Source organism: Telmatherina bonti, assembly GCF_933228915.1.
Source record: "Telmatherina bonti genome assembly, chromosome: 24".
NCBI lineage: Eukaryota > Metazoa > Chordata > Actinopteri > Atheriniformes > Telmatherinidae > Telmatherina > Telmatherina bonti.
Window position 1 is genome coordinate 20,909,781 of NC_136633.1, and position 15,965 is coordinate 20,925,745.

A 15,965-nucleotide genomic window follows, 5' to 3' on the forward strand; every position below is an offset into this window, starting at 1 on the left:
AAGGAGGAACCACTGTTTAAGGACCTTTAGGCTAAAGGTGGAGGAGGTGGAAGGAGGAACCACTGTTTAAGGACCTTTAGGCTAAAGGTGGAGGAGGTGGAAGGAGGAACCACTGTTTAAGGACCTTAAGGCTAAAAGTGGAGGAGGTGGAAGGAGGAACCACTGTTTAAGGACCTTAAGGCGAAAGGTGGAGGAGGTGGAAGGAGGAACCACTGTTTAAGGAACTTTAGGCTAAAGGTGGAGGAGGTGGAAGGAGGAACCACTGTTTAAGGACCTTTAGGCTAAAGGTGGAGGAGGTGGAAGGAGGAACCACTGTTTAAGGACCTTTAGGCTAAAAGTGGAGGAGGTGGAAGGAGGAACCACTGTTTAAGGACCTTAAGGCTAAAGGTGGAGGAGGTGGAAGGAGGAACCACTGTTTAAGGACCTTTAGGCTAAAAGTGGAGGAGGTGGAAGGAGGAACCACTGTTTAAGGACCTTTAGGCTAAAAGTGGAGGAGGTGGAAGGAGGAACCACAGTTTAAGGACCTTAAGGCTAAAGGTGGAGGAGGTGGAAGGAGGAACCACTGTTTAAGGACCTTTAGGCTAAAGGTGGAGGAGGTGGAAGGAGGAACCACTGTTTAAGGACCTTAAGGCTAAAAGTGGAGGAGGTGGAAGGAGGAACCACTGTTTAAGGACCTTTAGGCTAAAGGTGGAGGAGGTGGAAGGAGGAACCACAGTTTAAGGACCTTAAGGCTAAAAGTGGAGGAGGTGGAAGGAGGAACCACTGTTTAAGGACCTTAAGGCGAAAGGTGCAGGAGGTGGAAGGAGGAACCACTGTTTAAGGAACTTTAGGCTAAAGGTGGAGGAGGTGGAAGGAGGAACCACTGTTTAAGGACCTTAAGGCGAAAGGTGGAGGAGGTGGAAGGAGGAACCACTGTTTAAGGAACTTTAGGCTAAAGGTGGAGGAGGTGGAAGGAGGAACCACTGTTTAAGGACCTTAAGGCTAAAAGTGGAGGAGGTGGAAGGAGGAACCACTGTTTAAGGACCTTTAGGCTAAAAGTGGAGGAGGTGGAAGGAGGAACCACTGTTTAAGGACCTTAAGGCGAAAGGTGGAGGAGGTGGAAGGAGGAACCACTGTTTAAGGAACTTTAGGCTAAAAGTGGAGGAGGTGGAAGGAGGAACCACTGTTTAAGGACCTTAAGGCGAAAGGTGGAGGAGGTGGAAGGAGGAACCACTGTTTAAGGAACTTTAGGCTAAAGGTGGAGGAGGTGGAAGGAGGAACCACTGTTTAAGGACCTTAAGGCTAAAGGTGGAGGAGGTGGAAGGAGGAACCACTGTTTAAGGACCTTAAGGCTAAAGGTGGAGGAGGTGGAAGGAGGAACCACTGTTTAAGGACCTTAAGGCTAAAAGTGGAGGAGGTGGAAGGAGGAACCACTGTTTAAGGACCTTAAGGCGAAAGGTGGAGGAGGTGGAAGGAGGAACCACTGTTTAAGGAACTTTAGGCTAAAAGTGGAGGAGGTGGAAGGAGGAACCACTGTTTAAGGACCTTAAGGCTAAAGGTGGAGGAGGTGGAAGGAGGAACCACTGTTTAAGGACCTTAAGGCTAAAGGTGGAGGAGGTGGAAGGAGGAACCACTGTTTAAGGACCTTAAGGCGAAAGGTGGAGGAGGTGGAAGGAGGAACCACTGTTTAAGGACCTTTAGGCTAAAAGTGGAGGAGGTGGAAGGAGGAACCACTGTTTAAGGAACTTTAGGCTAAAGGTGGAGGAGGTGGAAGGAGGAACCACTGTTTAAGGACCTTAAGGCGAAAGGTGGAGGAGGTGGAAGGAGGAACCACTGTTTAAGGAACTTTAGGCTAAAGGTGGAGGAGGTGGAAGGAGGAACCACTGTTTAAGGACCTTAAGGCTAAAAGTGGAGGAGGTGGAAGGAGGAACCACTGTTTAAGGAACTTTAGGCTAAAGGTGGAGGAGGTGGAAGGAGGAACCACTGTTTAAGGACCTTTAGGCTAAAGGTGGAGGAGGTGGAAGGAGGAACCACTGTTTAAGGACCTTAAGGCTAAAGGTGGAGGAGGTGGAAGGAGGAACCACTGTTTAAGGACCTTAAGGCTAAAAGTGGAGGAGGTGGAAGGAGTAATGAAGATATAAGGCTGATTGATGGAGGAGGTGGATGTGTTGACTGAGGATGATGATGATGAAGCTACATTTTTGCCAAACTGGAGCAGGAAAGAAGAAACTTACGTGTACACTCTGTCAGGGGGGTGCTCAGGCTCATGTGGAGGTTGTCTATCCAGATGTGTCCTCTGGTGCCGTGCACAAAGAAGCCCTCCATCACAACCTAGCAGTCAAAACAGAAGAGGAAGAGGAGGAGGAAAAGGAGGGAAAGTAAGCGAGAGGAAGAGGAAGACGGAGACAGGATGACAGCAATGGGAGCGGAGGGGTTGGGTTGGGGGTAAATTGAGAACAGGGACAAGTAGGAGGAGAAGGAGGATAAAAAGTTAATACGCTCCCTGTAATTTCAAAGTTGCCCTCAACATTTGCAATCATCCTCTGAGTCTCTGCAAGCGTCTTCGGCTCACTTATTCATGAGAACGATGACTGTGTGTGATGTCTGTGACAAATGCAGAGCAAACCCCCCCAACAATCACGCAGCCGGTAGAGACAATACGCCGTGCTTTATCGCATCTCCAAGTCAAACCAAAGAGGTTAAAATCTACTGCTTCGCTATCGTCTCTTTTTCCTCAAACATATTAAAGACACGCCTCCTTTCTGAGGAAGTAATGACTAAAAATATAAAAGATCTGAGCTGCATATTTGTGCACATATTGATACCTGGAAGTCTTTAGGAGAGCGTGGAAGGATGGTTCGACCCTCCTTCCAGACGGTGCTCTGGTCGTCCTTCAGCGTCCACAAGACGGTCTCCTCATTGTGGGAGTCTCGAAGCAGGACCCTCAGGTGGCCTTGAGCTTCACCCCATAGCTGGTACGAGAAGAGGAGGCACAGCGGGCCGGTGTCGGCGGCCACTACGGGGCTGACGAGCCGAGCTCGCTGCTGCTCTGTCTTCAGGCTTGCATCCACGTACAGGTAGCTGTTGAGCTCTGCAAGGGAGCGAGATGTGGTGAAGTTAGATTAATGAGCAAATGGGATTGAAAAGTCAGGATGGACTCTTTATTTTAAAGACAGAGAAAATCCAGTGTGTGTGACAGATTTTGAGGACTTATATGACCAATATGAAGCCAAGCTGTTTTGGGGTATTTGAATCATTCAAAAGATGAGCTTAGCTTTGTTTTAAGCTTGAGTTGAACAGTTACTACATTTAAATGACAGCGAGGGAGAAAAAAAAGAAACAGTCAGATTAAATGGCTTGTCACTTTAGCCCTCAAGGCATTAAAAACAAAAAAAATCTGACAGGATGAGCATATATTTCATGTGTACTTCAAAAAGATGCTCTTTAACATCTCATTCCCTTTATTCTGTGTTCACATTTACAAAAAACTTGGAAAAAATAAAATAATAAAATCAAATGAATAAAATAAAATAAAATAAATAAAATAAATTAAACAATGATATAAAATAAATGAATGAAAATTATAAAATAAAAATAAAATGAATAATGAAATGAAATGAATGAATGAAAATGATAATATAATGAATAAAACAAAATAATAGCAACAACAATAAATAATAATGATAATAATAATAAGAATAAGAATAATAAATAAAACAAAATAATAAAATAAACAAATAAATGATAAAACAATAAAATAAAATTTAAAAAAAAAAAAAAAAGCTGTGTGCAGTCAGTCAGACAGTTATTATTAATAGCGACCAGACATAAGGGAAACTCACACACATATTCACATGCAGAATGTGTTGTCACACAGTATGACATTTCCATCATGACTCCTAAACAAAAAGAAACCAATCACCAGTTGCTAACAGGAATTGGATCCCCGCTGCACAATGGTAACACCTAACAATAGGGATATGACAAATATAAACACAGAAGAATAGGTCCGGTAAGAGTGCCATTCATACGCGCAGTTTTACCGCAACCCCAGCCAGGACCCTCGGGGCCTATTTCTCTTCATTCCCATCCAGGTAAATGACTTCAGCAACGGAAATGTCCGACAAAATGTGCACCACTCCATTTGTTTACACCAGAGGATGTTTGGTTTGCAAATTGGATGCCGGCATGAATTCCATTGTGAGAGACGAGCAAACTCACTGTATGTATGAGCTGAGGAGGGGAAAAAAAAAGAAAAAGCTGTATATGAGGGGGTGGTGACTCAGTGAGGCGTCTGGTGGAGAATTTCTAAAGTGGCTCCTGTGGGAAAATGTCCAGTATCAACAATCTGCACATTCAATCACCTGCTTTATCTTGAACCACTGTGTGTGTGTGTGTGTGTGTATATGTGTGAGTGTGTGTGTTGTTGGAACTGCCTGCTTTCTGCTGTGAATATTAGAGAATACTTGTAAAGAGGTAAAATATTTGCTCAGCATCATCTAATAAGGTAGTTTTCAGTGCGACCGGGTTATTGAGTGGCTGGACTGATAACCTTTTTGCAGTGCGAGTGTTTGTGTGCATGCGGCAGATCACACAAGCCGTATCTAGGGGGACAAATCTGTCTCCGGTTTGACAGGCTCCCTCTGTCCGCCATACGCACAAAGCCGCCTGTGTGTGACACTTCAGACAGTGTGAGTGTGACAGTATGTCCCTTGGCCCCTCTCAGCCCTGGAATGAATGTGTGCCACCATGCGCTCTTTCATGCTCAATATTTCTGGGGGGGTGGTGCATCTATTTTTTATATTTTAACGCTCTTTTAAGCCACCTCTGTCGTCTTTGGCGCGTGTTTAAGCATGGCATCTTGCAGCGAAACCCCCCATTGTCACGCCTCTTGTTTGCTGCACAGTTCATAATGGAGGCTGCCGTGCTACAGGCAGCACAGCAGAGCATTATTAATCTATTTCACAGTGTTCTCCAGCAGCGGGAAGCAAACAATGACTCAATCTGCGAAGGCTGGTTATCACGTTTTTTACCAGCTGGGTATATCAAACCAAATAATATAACAATCCACGGTGGCTAATTTGAGCTTTATTACAGGTTTCATGACTGAGGTCAAGAGGTGAGGAGTTTGTGGCTGCGATGAACTCTACAGAGGATTGAACAGCGACTTGAAATAATGACCCTACGCTGGCTGGGATTTCTGACCTTTGGCTTCTGCAGGGAAAAAAAAAAAAAAAATCAAAGGCTTAGGTGGCATGTCAAAATGGCTGGAAATGATACTTCATACACAAAAGCTGCAACCCGACTAATCTGCGCCACCTTTTTCCAATCCGCCCGCGACGAAAGACGCTGCTTTGAAGCTCCTTCTTGAAGGCAGCTATGACCTAAATAGGTCACGCTTGAGGAGCATTTCCTCCTTTTTGCTGCGGAGATCTGATGTCCTGCAGAATACGACCCAGGTTTACATCACAAATTGACCAAATTCACTTGAAACCTCCTTTTTTTTTTTTTTTTTTTTTTTTAATCCTCTCCAGCTGCAAAAAAAGCCAAATCTTTCATGGAGATTTGTTAAAAACAAAAACTAGTGAATGATTACAAAAGTAAGGTTGGGATACCAACCCTGTACCCTGCTTATGAAAAATTCAAAACAGAGAGCAATAAAACCCTTTCCTGAGCCCAGAGGAAATCTCCTCTGTAGCTTTAAATAACACGCCAAAAGCTGCACTTTTGATCTGCGGGTATGTATAAAGTAAAAAACGAATAATTACTTCTTCAAGGAATGTCTGAGTTGATAGAAGCCTACATGCATCATGTGGGATGTGCCTGAGGTAATGGAGGGGCAGGAACGGCCAGCTGGGAATAACCCCTCGTCTTTGGAATCTCCTGCTCTGAACTTAATTGGAGCTACTGGGTCTTAACCCCTTCCTGCTGAGACTTTCTGACACATAGAGGCGACTGAGCATCACATGCAGAAGCCGTATATAGTGTCTCTCTCCGGTTCCTTCATTTCATTTTTGTTTTCATTCACTTGGAAAGAGCTGGCAGACAAATGTTGCGGCTAAATTAGACTGGTTTCAATTTAAAGCATTACTCTAATCAAATTGAAAAGGGACACAATGAAGCCACAGAGGGAGAATGGCTTCATTTAATTGCAGAAAGCAGTGCTGATAAACTTGACACATTTGTGCAATTTTCCCCCAGCAGTTGCATACATTAAAAGCTCTCAGCTGATGCAGAACCCCATCGGACACCAACGTGCATTTTCAGGCGCCGTGTTTTTCTATATTTATTGAGCAGTAAACTTATCTTCTCTGAGGCAAGTCTGAGTCATTCAGCTAACCAGTCAGTCAATCCAGGGGAGGAAATAGCAAGAGGGACACGCGGATGACATGAAAAGCAAACAAACAGTGCGAGGGATCTCTTTGGAGACTAAATTCTGGTAGCTAACGCAATAAATATTCATCACGAGATCATTTGCATCTTACAAATTTTAGCAAACAGGGTAAGTAAATGAGCAGTACGGAAATCAGAATAAGTTAAGAAGCAAAAGGGGTGTCTGCATTAATCATTCACAGCAGTAACAAGATGCATTATAAAGGAGCTGGGTTTTTTTTTAATGCTTAAACGCTGGAGAAGGTGATAAATTTAAAGTTCTGAGCTGTTTCGTGGATTTATTTTATGTTCCATGCATTTCCACAAGTATTTACATATGGACGTGTTTTTACTTATTGCAGCACCTTTCTTTGTTTTTTATGCAAACTTTCTAACCATGTAAGTCTTTTTTTGCTCGTTTAAACATGATATTAAGTCAAAATTGATCTCATAATGTGCTCAAGTGTGCAGGGATTTCTTCTGCTGTCTACAGAAAAGAAGTAATATTGCTCAAATGTTTCATATAGAATGTCATTAATATGGAAACGTATGTGGATGTGTGCTGCCAACACGAATCTTCCAGGAATTTGTAATGAGAACGTCTGGGTTTGTTTAAATCTGGCTGCTCAGGAGAGGTGCAAATATCAAAGTTGATTTTTTTTTTTTCACTGCACTTTCTGTGTCGTATGAGCAAAATGCTTTAAAGTTGTCTTTGAAAAGCACATTTTTATAACAAGGGAATGCATTTTTATGAGATAAACTTCTTGAAATAAGCGAAAACCGATTAATCTTTGCTAAATTTGCTGAGAACTTGACATTTTGAGGAATTATCTGAAGAGCTGATTTATAGACAAATGTTGAGTGATTCTTTACCATTGACATGCGACTTACAACGCTGCCATACAGATTTAAATTGATCAACTTTGGATCTGGTTTCAAAAGTGCTTTTGGCTCCAGAAACACTTGTTCCACATGAATAAACCATCCAAATGATAAAAATAAAACTTTCTGTAAGAAGACATTTCCCAGCCAACTTGTCCTGCATGAGTTGGCTGTTTTGCTGTTCAAATGGTTTAAATGTGTTGAAGAATGCTAAAGATCTTGACAGTATGGACCTTAAAGATCTTGTTGAGTCTGATAAACAGTGTGCATGTTTTTGTAAATGTATATTCAAGTGAAAGACACTCACTGTGAAAAGTCAACTCCTTAAAGGTGGAGTATGTAAGATTTTCAATATTTTCAAAATAAATTAACTAATAAAATAACTACAATCATAATTAGATAGTGTTTTGAACATATAGGTTCCAGTCTGTCCATGTTTGATGCGTTATTATTACAAGTTTTATTAATGACAAATGACAAAAAGCACTTTTATTTACTGGTAGGCAAACATTTAAGAAGGGTCTTTGTCATTAATTAAACTTGTAATTTAATAACACATCAAATATGGACAGACTGGAACCTACATGTTTAAAAAAAACTATCTAATTATGATTGTAGTTATTTATTTAGTTAATTTGTTTTGAAAATATTGAAAATCTTACATACTCCACCTTTAAAAAAAACCTGCTTGTCATACTTTAGCTCCACAAGAATCGATGTTCATGTTTAAAAGTCTATGACTTTTCTCTGGGTTTTGCTTTGGGAATGTTTAACTCCGACTGTCTTCGTCTTTACCTGATGATGCTTTGAAAGCAGTTCCACCTGTCGGTACGTAAGGCAGGATTTTCTTATTACTGGGACTCACCGTGGCGGCGGAGGGACCAGACCAATGGGGCGTTGGCGTCATGTGTCCACCCACACAGGCTTTTCTCAAAGTCACACACACCATCTGACGGAGGAGAGGCGGCAACTGTAAAGCAATAAAAAGGTCGGGTAGAAAGGCATTACACATCACAACCGTATCGCATGAATAAAGCATCAAAAGCTTCCTTTTAAAGCGATTACTCCGCGGCTTCTTGTCTCACCTGTCGTTGTGATGAGGACCGTGGTGGTTTCAGCGTCAGGAGGTAGAGTTGGTGTGACAGTATCTGCTGGGGTGCTGATTTCTGCAGAAATGCACAAAAAAAAGCAAAAAAAAAAAACCCATAATGTATGGTGGAAGCTGGTTATATTCAATTCAATTCAACTTTATTTGTATAGCGCCACTTCACAACAATGTTGTCACAGGGAACTTCACATACTCATCATTTCGAGCCAATTCATACATTTCCTATAATAGAAACCAACTCATTGCATTGAGTCATGACTTTGATCCAATCCCCCATCCTGAGCATGCACGCGGCGACAGTGGGAAGGAAAAACCTCCCTTTTAACAGGAAGAAAACATCCGTCAGAACCCGGCTCAGGGAGGGCAGCCATCTGCCTCGACTGGACTGTATGAAACAGTCCTCACAAGAGAGGTTATTTTAGTGGAATTTCCCCGTCGGTGGACCACACTAAAAGGAGGACATGATCCGTTCAAAGAAGGCAGAAAGTATCAGAGAGGAATGAAGCATGATGGCTTTAATTATAACACTCTGTTCTGTTTATTCCAACCAAGAAACAAACAAAATCTGGCAGTTTTTGAATATTTAAACTGGAAACTGCTGTTTCAGGAACTCATTATGAGCAAATGCAGGATTACAGCTTAAAAAAAAACTGTCTTGTCTCCAGTCAGAGGCGGGCGGAGGAAGGCACACACCGCCCCAGAACACTCCAGAGGGCCCCTGTCATGTTGTGTCTGCAAGCTCTGGCGTCAGTATGTGTCTTAGACACATACTGGTTAAAATGTGCAGAGCACACACACAAAAAGACCCCTCGAATACACACATGCTAACACACACACATGCGATGTCTGACGCTAAGGCTGATGGATGGATGTGTCTAACAAACTCCCCTCGACCTTGGACAGGATGATCACACTCTGAGACCACTCACTGGCTGTCAGGGGAAGCTCCAGTGCACACATTCTCAAACACAAACACACACACTCCATCTACCACTCTGCTGTCTTGAGCACCTTTGAGTTTTCTCACACGCTAGCATCTCCCTCTCTCTCTTAACTCACATGGACTCTGAAGGAGTTTCTCTCCCTTTACCGTTAGCATCGGCTGAAGCACAACTTCAGAAAGAAAGTACAAAAAAAAGCATAAAAACGGCCACAGTTTGCTCATTAAAACCAATCACGTGCGTGCAGAGACACATGTTGAGCAGGCTGTGACTGGAATGTGATGCAGGAGCGTTATTAGGAGCAGATGGGTCAACCCCGGTGTGTTATAGGAGTTTACACAGAAGTTTGGGTCATGTCTCAGCTGAAGATCAGAATTCACGAAGCAAACAAAGCGTGAGCCATTTTCTCTTTCGCTATTCGGCTGTTGCTACATGTTTACAAACAGACTTGTGTCTTTCACTTAACTACAAACATGCAGCGCTCGTTTAACATCCGCTTCAAAGTGCGTGTTGTGTTTCGTATTTCTTTGTCGGCTCGCCGTGAGCCAATCCAAACAACTCTTGAGGCTTCACCGCCTGATGAGCTCATGTGAAACAAGAAAAAAAAGCCCAAACATCTACGAGGAAATTAAAGTCACACTGATTTACCACGCCAAATGCCTGTTAGTGCCACTGCTCCGGCCTCCTGTGAACTTACCCCTTTCCTCATGACTAGCGTTACCATTTCCAGCTATGAAAAGCAATAAGGACGGCGAACACGTGATGCAACACTGATCTGCTCCGAAGAACTTCCTGTGGAAATGAGCGCAACGGTGCCCCAGCTGGAGAAATGGCAGAGATGAAAGGCGCGGCCACAGCTGGCGACGGCTTCTGACATTACCCCAGCGTTAATGTCATGTCCTTTATGCCCGTCATTAACGACCTAATGAGACTCTTATCGCTGGTGGCATACTGGGAAGGTAAGGCAAAGAAAGCAGCGTCTTCTTGAAACTAATCTTTATTTCCAAAAATATTTTTCCACCTCTTGCTCAGCTTGTCGTCTGCATTCCTCTTTTATTCCAGTCTGACCTTCAGTTCAACACCGAGATGTGGCGTTAAAACGAACCGATAGTCTGCAGATTACCTGGACGCCCCGACAAGAACACCCCCCCCTTTTGCCAAAAACTCAACATGTAAACACAAAACACACAGTCTAGTCCATTAAAATTCTCCCCGGCTCCTGAGTACTCTGTGCTTTCAAAGGTCAGGCCCTGTCACGGTGTAAATGTGCTGACCTTTCCAGGGTGTGACAGGAGTGTCGAAGAGAAGGGGGGGGGCAGTGGGAATGCGACTGACTTGAGCATTTGTGTGGACAGAGAGAGAAAACGTGATAACATATGTGACCTGCCTGCCTTGCCCCAAGCCCCGTTCTTGATGTGTGTGGAGGAAGTGTGTGCTTTGTGATGCAGAGGAAGTCCCTCTGCAGCAGTGTTGTGTTACATAACGCGTCTGGCGAGGCAGGTGATGATACAAGTCATCATCATCATGCGCGGGACGAGACACCAACACTCACATCTGGACTCAGGGGGAGCTCCGACGTGGATAATGCAGATGCATGCTAGTGTGCATGTTAGCATGCATGCCAACAGCTTTTTCTCCTCACAACACACATCTAAAAACTCACTCTCTCACACACACACACACACACACACACGGGTGATGAAGGCCAACGCTCCCTGCATAAGAGACATTGCTCACTCCGAGAGATTCTGACTCAGCGATATGTCAGAGAAGAAAAAAGGAAAAAAAAATCTTTAATTATGTAGAAAGCCTTTCTGTAAATCTCTCTCTGGCGGTTCGAGGCACGCTGATGAATGGATGCAACACACACACACACACACACACACACACACACACAATGCAGAAGAACTCTATAAGAATGACAAGCCTGATATTGTGCTTGGTGGGGTTATATGCTCAGACCAAGATTCTCCCTGACAAGTCTTCCTAAAGAGGAGTCTGGACTGTGCACCTGTAGTTAGATGACTAATTATTAGGGGTGGGAAAATTGAATCAAAAAATTGGAAATTGGGATTTTCTTGCTTCACAATTTTAAAATCGATTTTTTTTTTTTGGTCAAAAAATTGATTTATTATCAAATGAATAAAAATAATCCATTATATAATTTTTGTCATTTTTATTGTTTTTATTGATCTTTTAACTTGTCTTCTTGGGCGTTATAGCAGCAACTTGATGATCTGGCTGCTGGGTTGTTTTTCCCTCAAATCAAGAAAAATGACGAGCAAAAAGAAAGTTTTATTCATTTATTTTGTTTTTAATCTACAAAAATCAGCAATATCAAAGAATTGTGGGAATCGCAATTTAAATCAAACTGGCAAAAAAATCGGAATAAAAAAATCGGAATAAAATCGGGACAAAAGCACATCGTCACCTAGTAATCATGCACATTCCTCAACAAAAGGAATCGAGCTACAATCCGCCACAGAGATGAGGAAATCCACAACAGACTGACAGAAATGCAGTTAAAGCTGTTGAAGCAGGATGGAAAACCAGGAAAAACAGTTTCTACGTGCAGATGACTGGCTCTTTACTCACTCCTCTGTTCCAATCAGGTGCTAACAGCCTAACAAGGACCGGTTTGGAAGGGAGCATTGGTTGCTTCAGCATTGCCACCTGCTGTATGATGTGTTATTGTGTGGAGTAAACTCCTTTTGGGGCATGTTGGGGTATTTTATATGTGTTATTCCTCATTATCAGCCAGCCACCACTCTGTGGTTATCCTAAGTTGTTATATTATTTTCTCGATGTTGTGTATGCGGGGGCTTTAATTGTGAAAACTAGGGCGTGACGCAAGCCCGTCTGTGTCTGTTACGGTTTGAACCTGTCTTTCTGCGCAGTTATCGTTGTTTGCTGGTGAGACTGAGCTGGTAAGAGACGCTGTACTTAAAAACCTATTTATTTCATATATAACGTACATGTGTTTGTATTCACGTGTATATGCTTTAATATTCTGTTTGTTCATTTTGTTTTCCAGTTGTTTACCTGGCAACGACACGGTTGTTTGGAGGCTAATGTAGCTAGCTCGTGTGTTGCACATTCAATAAATGTTTGCAATACAGTGACCGGTTGTCGGAGTAAGACACTGTTTCACCAGTTAAACACACCCTGTGCGGTGGGAGTTATTGCGCTAACAGTAGTTAGCGTAGTAAAACTGTACAGTTATTGTTGAGCTCTGTTAGTAGATAATAGGTATGTGAAGATTCGCTTTCATCCCGGTTTGATTTTGATTCTGTTTTTTGGGTGCCGATTTGATTTAAATTGCGATTCTTGCGATTTTTCGATATTGCCGATCTTTGTATATTAAAAACAAAAAACAAACAAATTAAAAAAAAAAAAAAAAAAAAAGCACAAAACTTTTTTGCTTGTCATTTTTCTTCATTTTAGTTAGAAACAAAAACAACTCAGCAGCCAGACCATCATTCTGCTGCTATAATGCCCAAGCAGACAAGTAAAATTATCAATTAAAAACAATAAAAATGACAAACGTTTTATAACGAATTATTTTTATTTGAAAAAAAAAAATTGATTTTAAAATTGTGAAGCAAAAAAACCCCAATATTCAATTTAAAAAAAATAAATAAATTAAAAAAATCAATTTCCCACCCATAAGTTGAGTAGCTCCTGACTTAGACCTTGTTTTCTTATGTTCCACAACATTTCATGCATATGGTGATTTAAATAAACATCACCTTAACTTCATACCATGTCTGGTCTCCAGCTGTCAGGTTGCATCCCTTCTGGGTTTATGTAACAAACACTCTCCTCCAAACTATTCTGCACGTGGGATTCAGTTAATTCAGCGTTCAGCTTGTGTTGTTTCTCCTGTTTCTGATAACAAAGACAGGTTTGATAAAACGTTTCTCAGGTGAGTTTAATGAAAGGCAAACTACTTAAGCTGCTTGTTCAACATTATTAAGCACGTCCCAGTTTCCAGGCAGTATGGGGAAAAAGAAGGATCCTTTGTGAAAGGAGTGATTTTAGGAACTCTCAAGCAAGATCAGGCAAAGTTTCATAAAGAAACGTCTGTTACGGCGTGTTCAGACCAAACGCGTTTTGAGCGTCGAAAATGCTGGTCACTAAATTGCCACTTTTGTGTCCGACGCTCAAAACGCTACTGCCGCGTTTGCCGCTTATGTGTCTGGAGCGAGCGGCGAACGCGGCGGAAAAGAGAGGAGGCGCTTTCTCTCCGGTCAGTTTGAATGATGGCGGATTCAGTAGAGATATGGCATGGTTTTATTTAGTAAATAAAGCTAGAGGACGTTGTCATAGGGCAGTGTTAATGCAACAAGAGCCGCACTCAGCAGAGAGCCGCCCCCCAAACAAAGTGTTGCTAGTAACAAATCAGTAACATTCAGCTTTTTAGCAAGGAATGGTTATCCTAAATATTGCACCGAGTAATGGCATCTCAGCCCCGTGTCTGGGTTCACCACAGGAATCCTCCAGGAGCTGCGAGCTGATCGCTCTGATTGGTTGACGCCCCGCGTCGAGCGGACAAAGTTCAGCTTTGTCCATCTCTGGCTTTTGGTCGAACTTTAAAAACTTCTTAAATTTTTCGGTGCATTCCGCGCGGAACGCCGACACCCAAAACGCTCAAAACGCGACGCGAGAAAGCTCGACGCCCCCTTGCCGCGCCTCCCCATAGACTTTACATTGAAACCTGCTGCTCTTGACGCTCACAACGCGTTTGGTCTGAACACACCGTCAGAGTCCCTGATGAGCCGGAAGCTGCTGGTGGAGACCCAGAAACCTCCCGATGTGGGATCCTCCAGAAGCAGCAGTTGTGCATGAAGCTGTATTTCAGCCACCCCTAACCAGTGCTCTGAGGGCAATGGTTGAGGTGGGCTCAGAAATACATGCAGACAGTTTAATTCTCTGATGACACCGTGCTATACTGGACGGTCCAGATCATACCATGGGTCTTCAGACTGTGTGTGTGTGTGTGTGTGGGGGTGGTTCTCTTTCAGACTCCCAAGTCCCAGATGTCATTCATCAACCCATCACAGCGGTATATCCCTCCGAGTCCAGCAGCATTCAACGCCAGATCGTACTACAAACTAGTGGTATCTGCTCTCTAGTATTCCTGAATTTACCTAAATGCTTGTTTCGTGTTTAATGTTTATTTGTCCTCCTAGAGAATCCAGTCTGATCCCATCTTTTGGAACAAACCCTTCAACCAGTCCTGCGCCACACCCGGATCCACCTGCACCCCCAAACCTCCATTCACCTGCCTGTCTGCAATTCTATCAGCTCCCTTCCCTTCCCTGCCTTCCCTGTAATAAACTTTGTGTTTCAGCGCTACATTCCCCGTCTGCTCTTTGGGTCCGAAACCCTGCTTGTGTGACAGATCAGGGATCACCAACTCCGGTCCTCGAAGGCCACCATCCTGCAGGTTTTAGTGTTTCCATACAACACGCCTGACCCAGATCAAGGTCTCGTTACCAGGCAGGTGCAGATGTTGACAACAAGTTGTTGGAGAACCTTTTCATTGGAGTAAAGTGAGTCCTACCAGGGAAGCACTTAAAACCTGCAGGATGGTCGCTCTCGAGGCGTGGAGTTGGTGACCTCCTGGTCCAGATCGATGGAGTTCTGGATGGTTGGTGGATGGTAACCGTATCCCAACAAGGATGTGAGGTCAGCGAGTTCATGGTGAAGTAATATTTTGGGCTTGAATAATGGGAAGTGAGATAACAGAACCCTTCAGCTGCCTCTTATTAAAACCCCACTGTTCATTATTTCTCACACTTCCTCTTGTTTAATTCGAACCTTTTCTGCCTTTATTTAAATTCTCTAATTTGTTTGTAAAGATGGTTTTTAACGTACTTTTCAATGCTTCTTCTGCACCGTGCTGTAATGCTTTCATGCTTTATGTAAAAGCACTTCAAATTGTCTTGTATGTGGAATGTGCTATATCAATAAACTGGCCTTGCCTTGCCTTTAGGATGCCTCAGGGTGTCAAAATATGTGCAGTGACCGCTTCCTGCTATGGTATAAAAGAAAGAAATGTAACTTCTGCAATTAGTTGTAGCCATCTCATGCTGCAGAAAATACCAATGAAACTTTGGCTGCTATGAGAATTAAAGGAGCCCTGCGACGGACTGGTGAGCTGTCCAGGGTGTACCCTGCCATTTGCCCAGAAGACTGCAGGGATAGGCTCCAGCTTCCCCGCAACCCTTCATTGGATTAAGCGGTCAGGATAATGAATGAATGAATGAATGAGTATGAAAGGAAAAAAAAACCTCATGGTGGTGCCATCATCAATGTCTGACCTCAACCCTATTCAGAACCTGTTGTACATCCTTAAAGTGAAGATGTAGGAGTGTGGGGGGCAGTGTACCCCCAAACAGTGACTTTCTGAGGCAATTCTGGTTTTTCTAATGAAATCCAGACAGAAACTATTCATGTACTTGTCATGGGTTGGATTTCTTGTGTCTTTTTAGTTCTGGCTTCCTGTTTTATTTTGTCGTTTTCTTAGTTTAGTTTAGTTTCTTGTTTAGCTTCCTGTTCATTAGCTAACCTGGTTTAATTTTCTGATTCAATTAACCTGTTTGTAGCAACCCCCTCCATGTATTTATGGCCCTTGGTTTATGTTCTCTGTTGCTGGTTCATTGTGTTTTTGTTAGCTT

General features: G+C 43.0%; 1 protein-coding gene across 2 annotated transcripts in view; it reads right to left on the reverse strand.

Annotated features, from left to right (window-relative positions):
• Positions 1–15,965, reverse strand: part of nrp2a (neuropilin 2a) — a 69,049-nt gene that overhangs the window by 10,407 nt on the left and 42,677 nt on the right. For both annotated transcript variants that reach the window (XM_079264161.1, XM_079264160.1), the window contains exons 12-15: positions 8,319–8,399; positions 8,099–8,203; positions 2,805–3,070; positions 2,214–2,310 (exon numbers count right to left, since the gene is read on the reverse strand). In XM_079264161.1, coding sequence (XP_079120287.1) covers positions 2,214–2,310; positions 2,805–3,070; positions 8,099–8,203; positions 8,319–8,399 — 549 coding nt within the window. The remainder of the gene's footprint in view (positions 1–2,213; positions 2,311–2,804; positions 3,071–8,098; positions 8,204–8,318; positions 8,400–15,965) is intronic.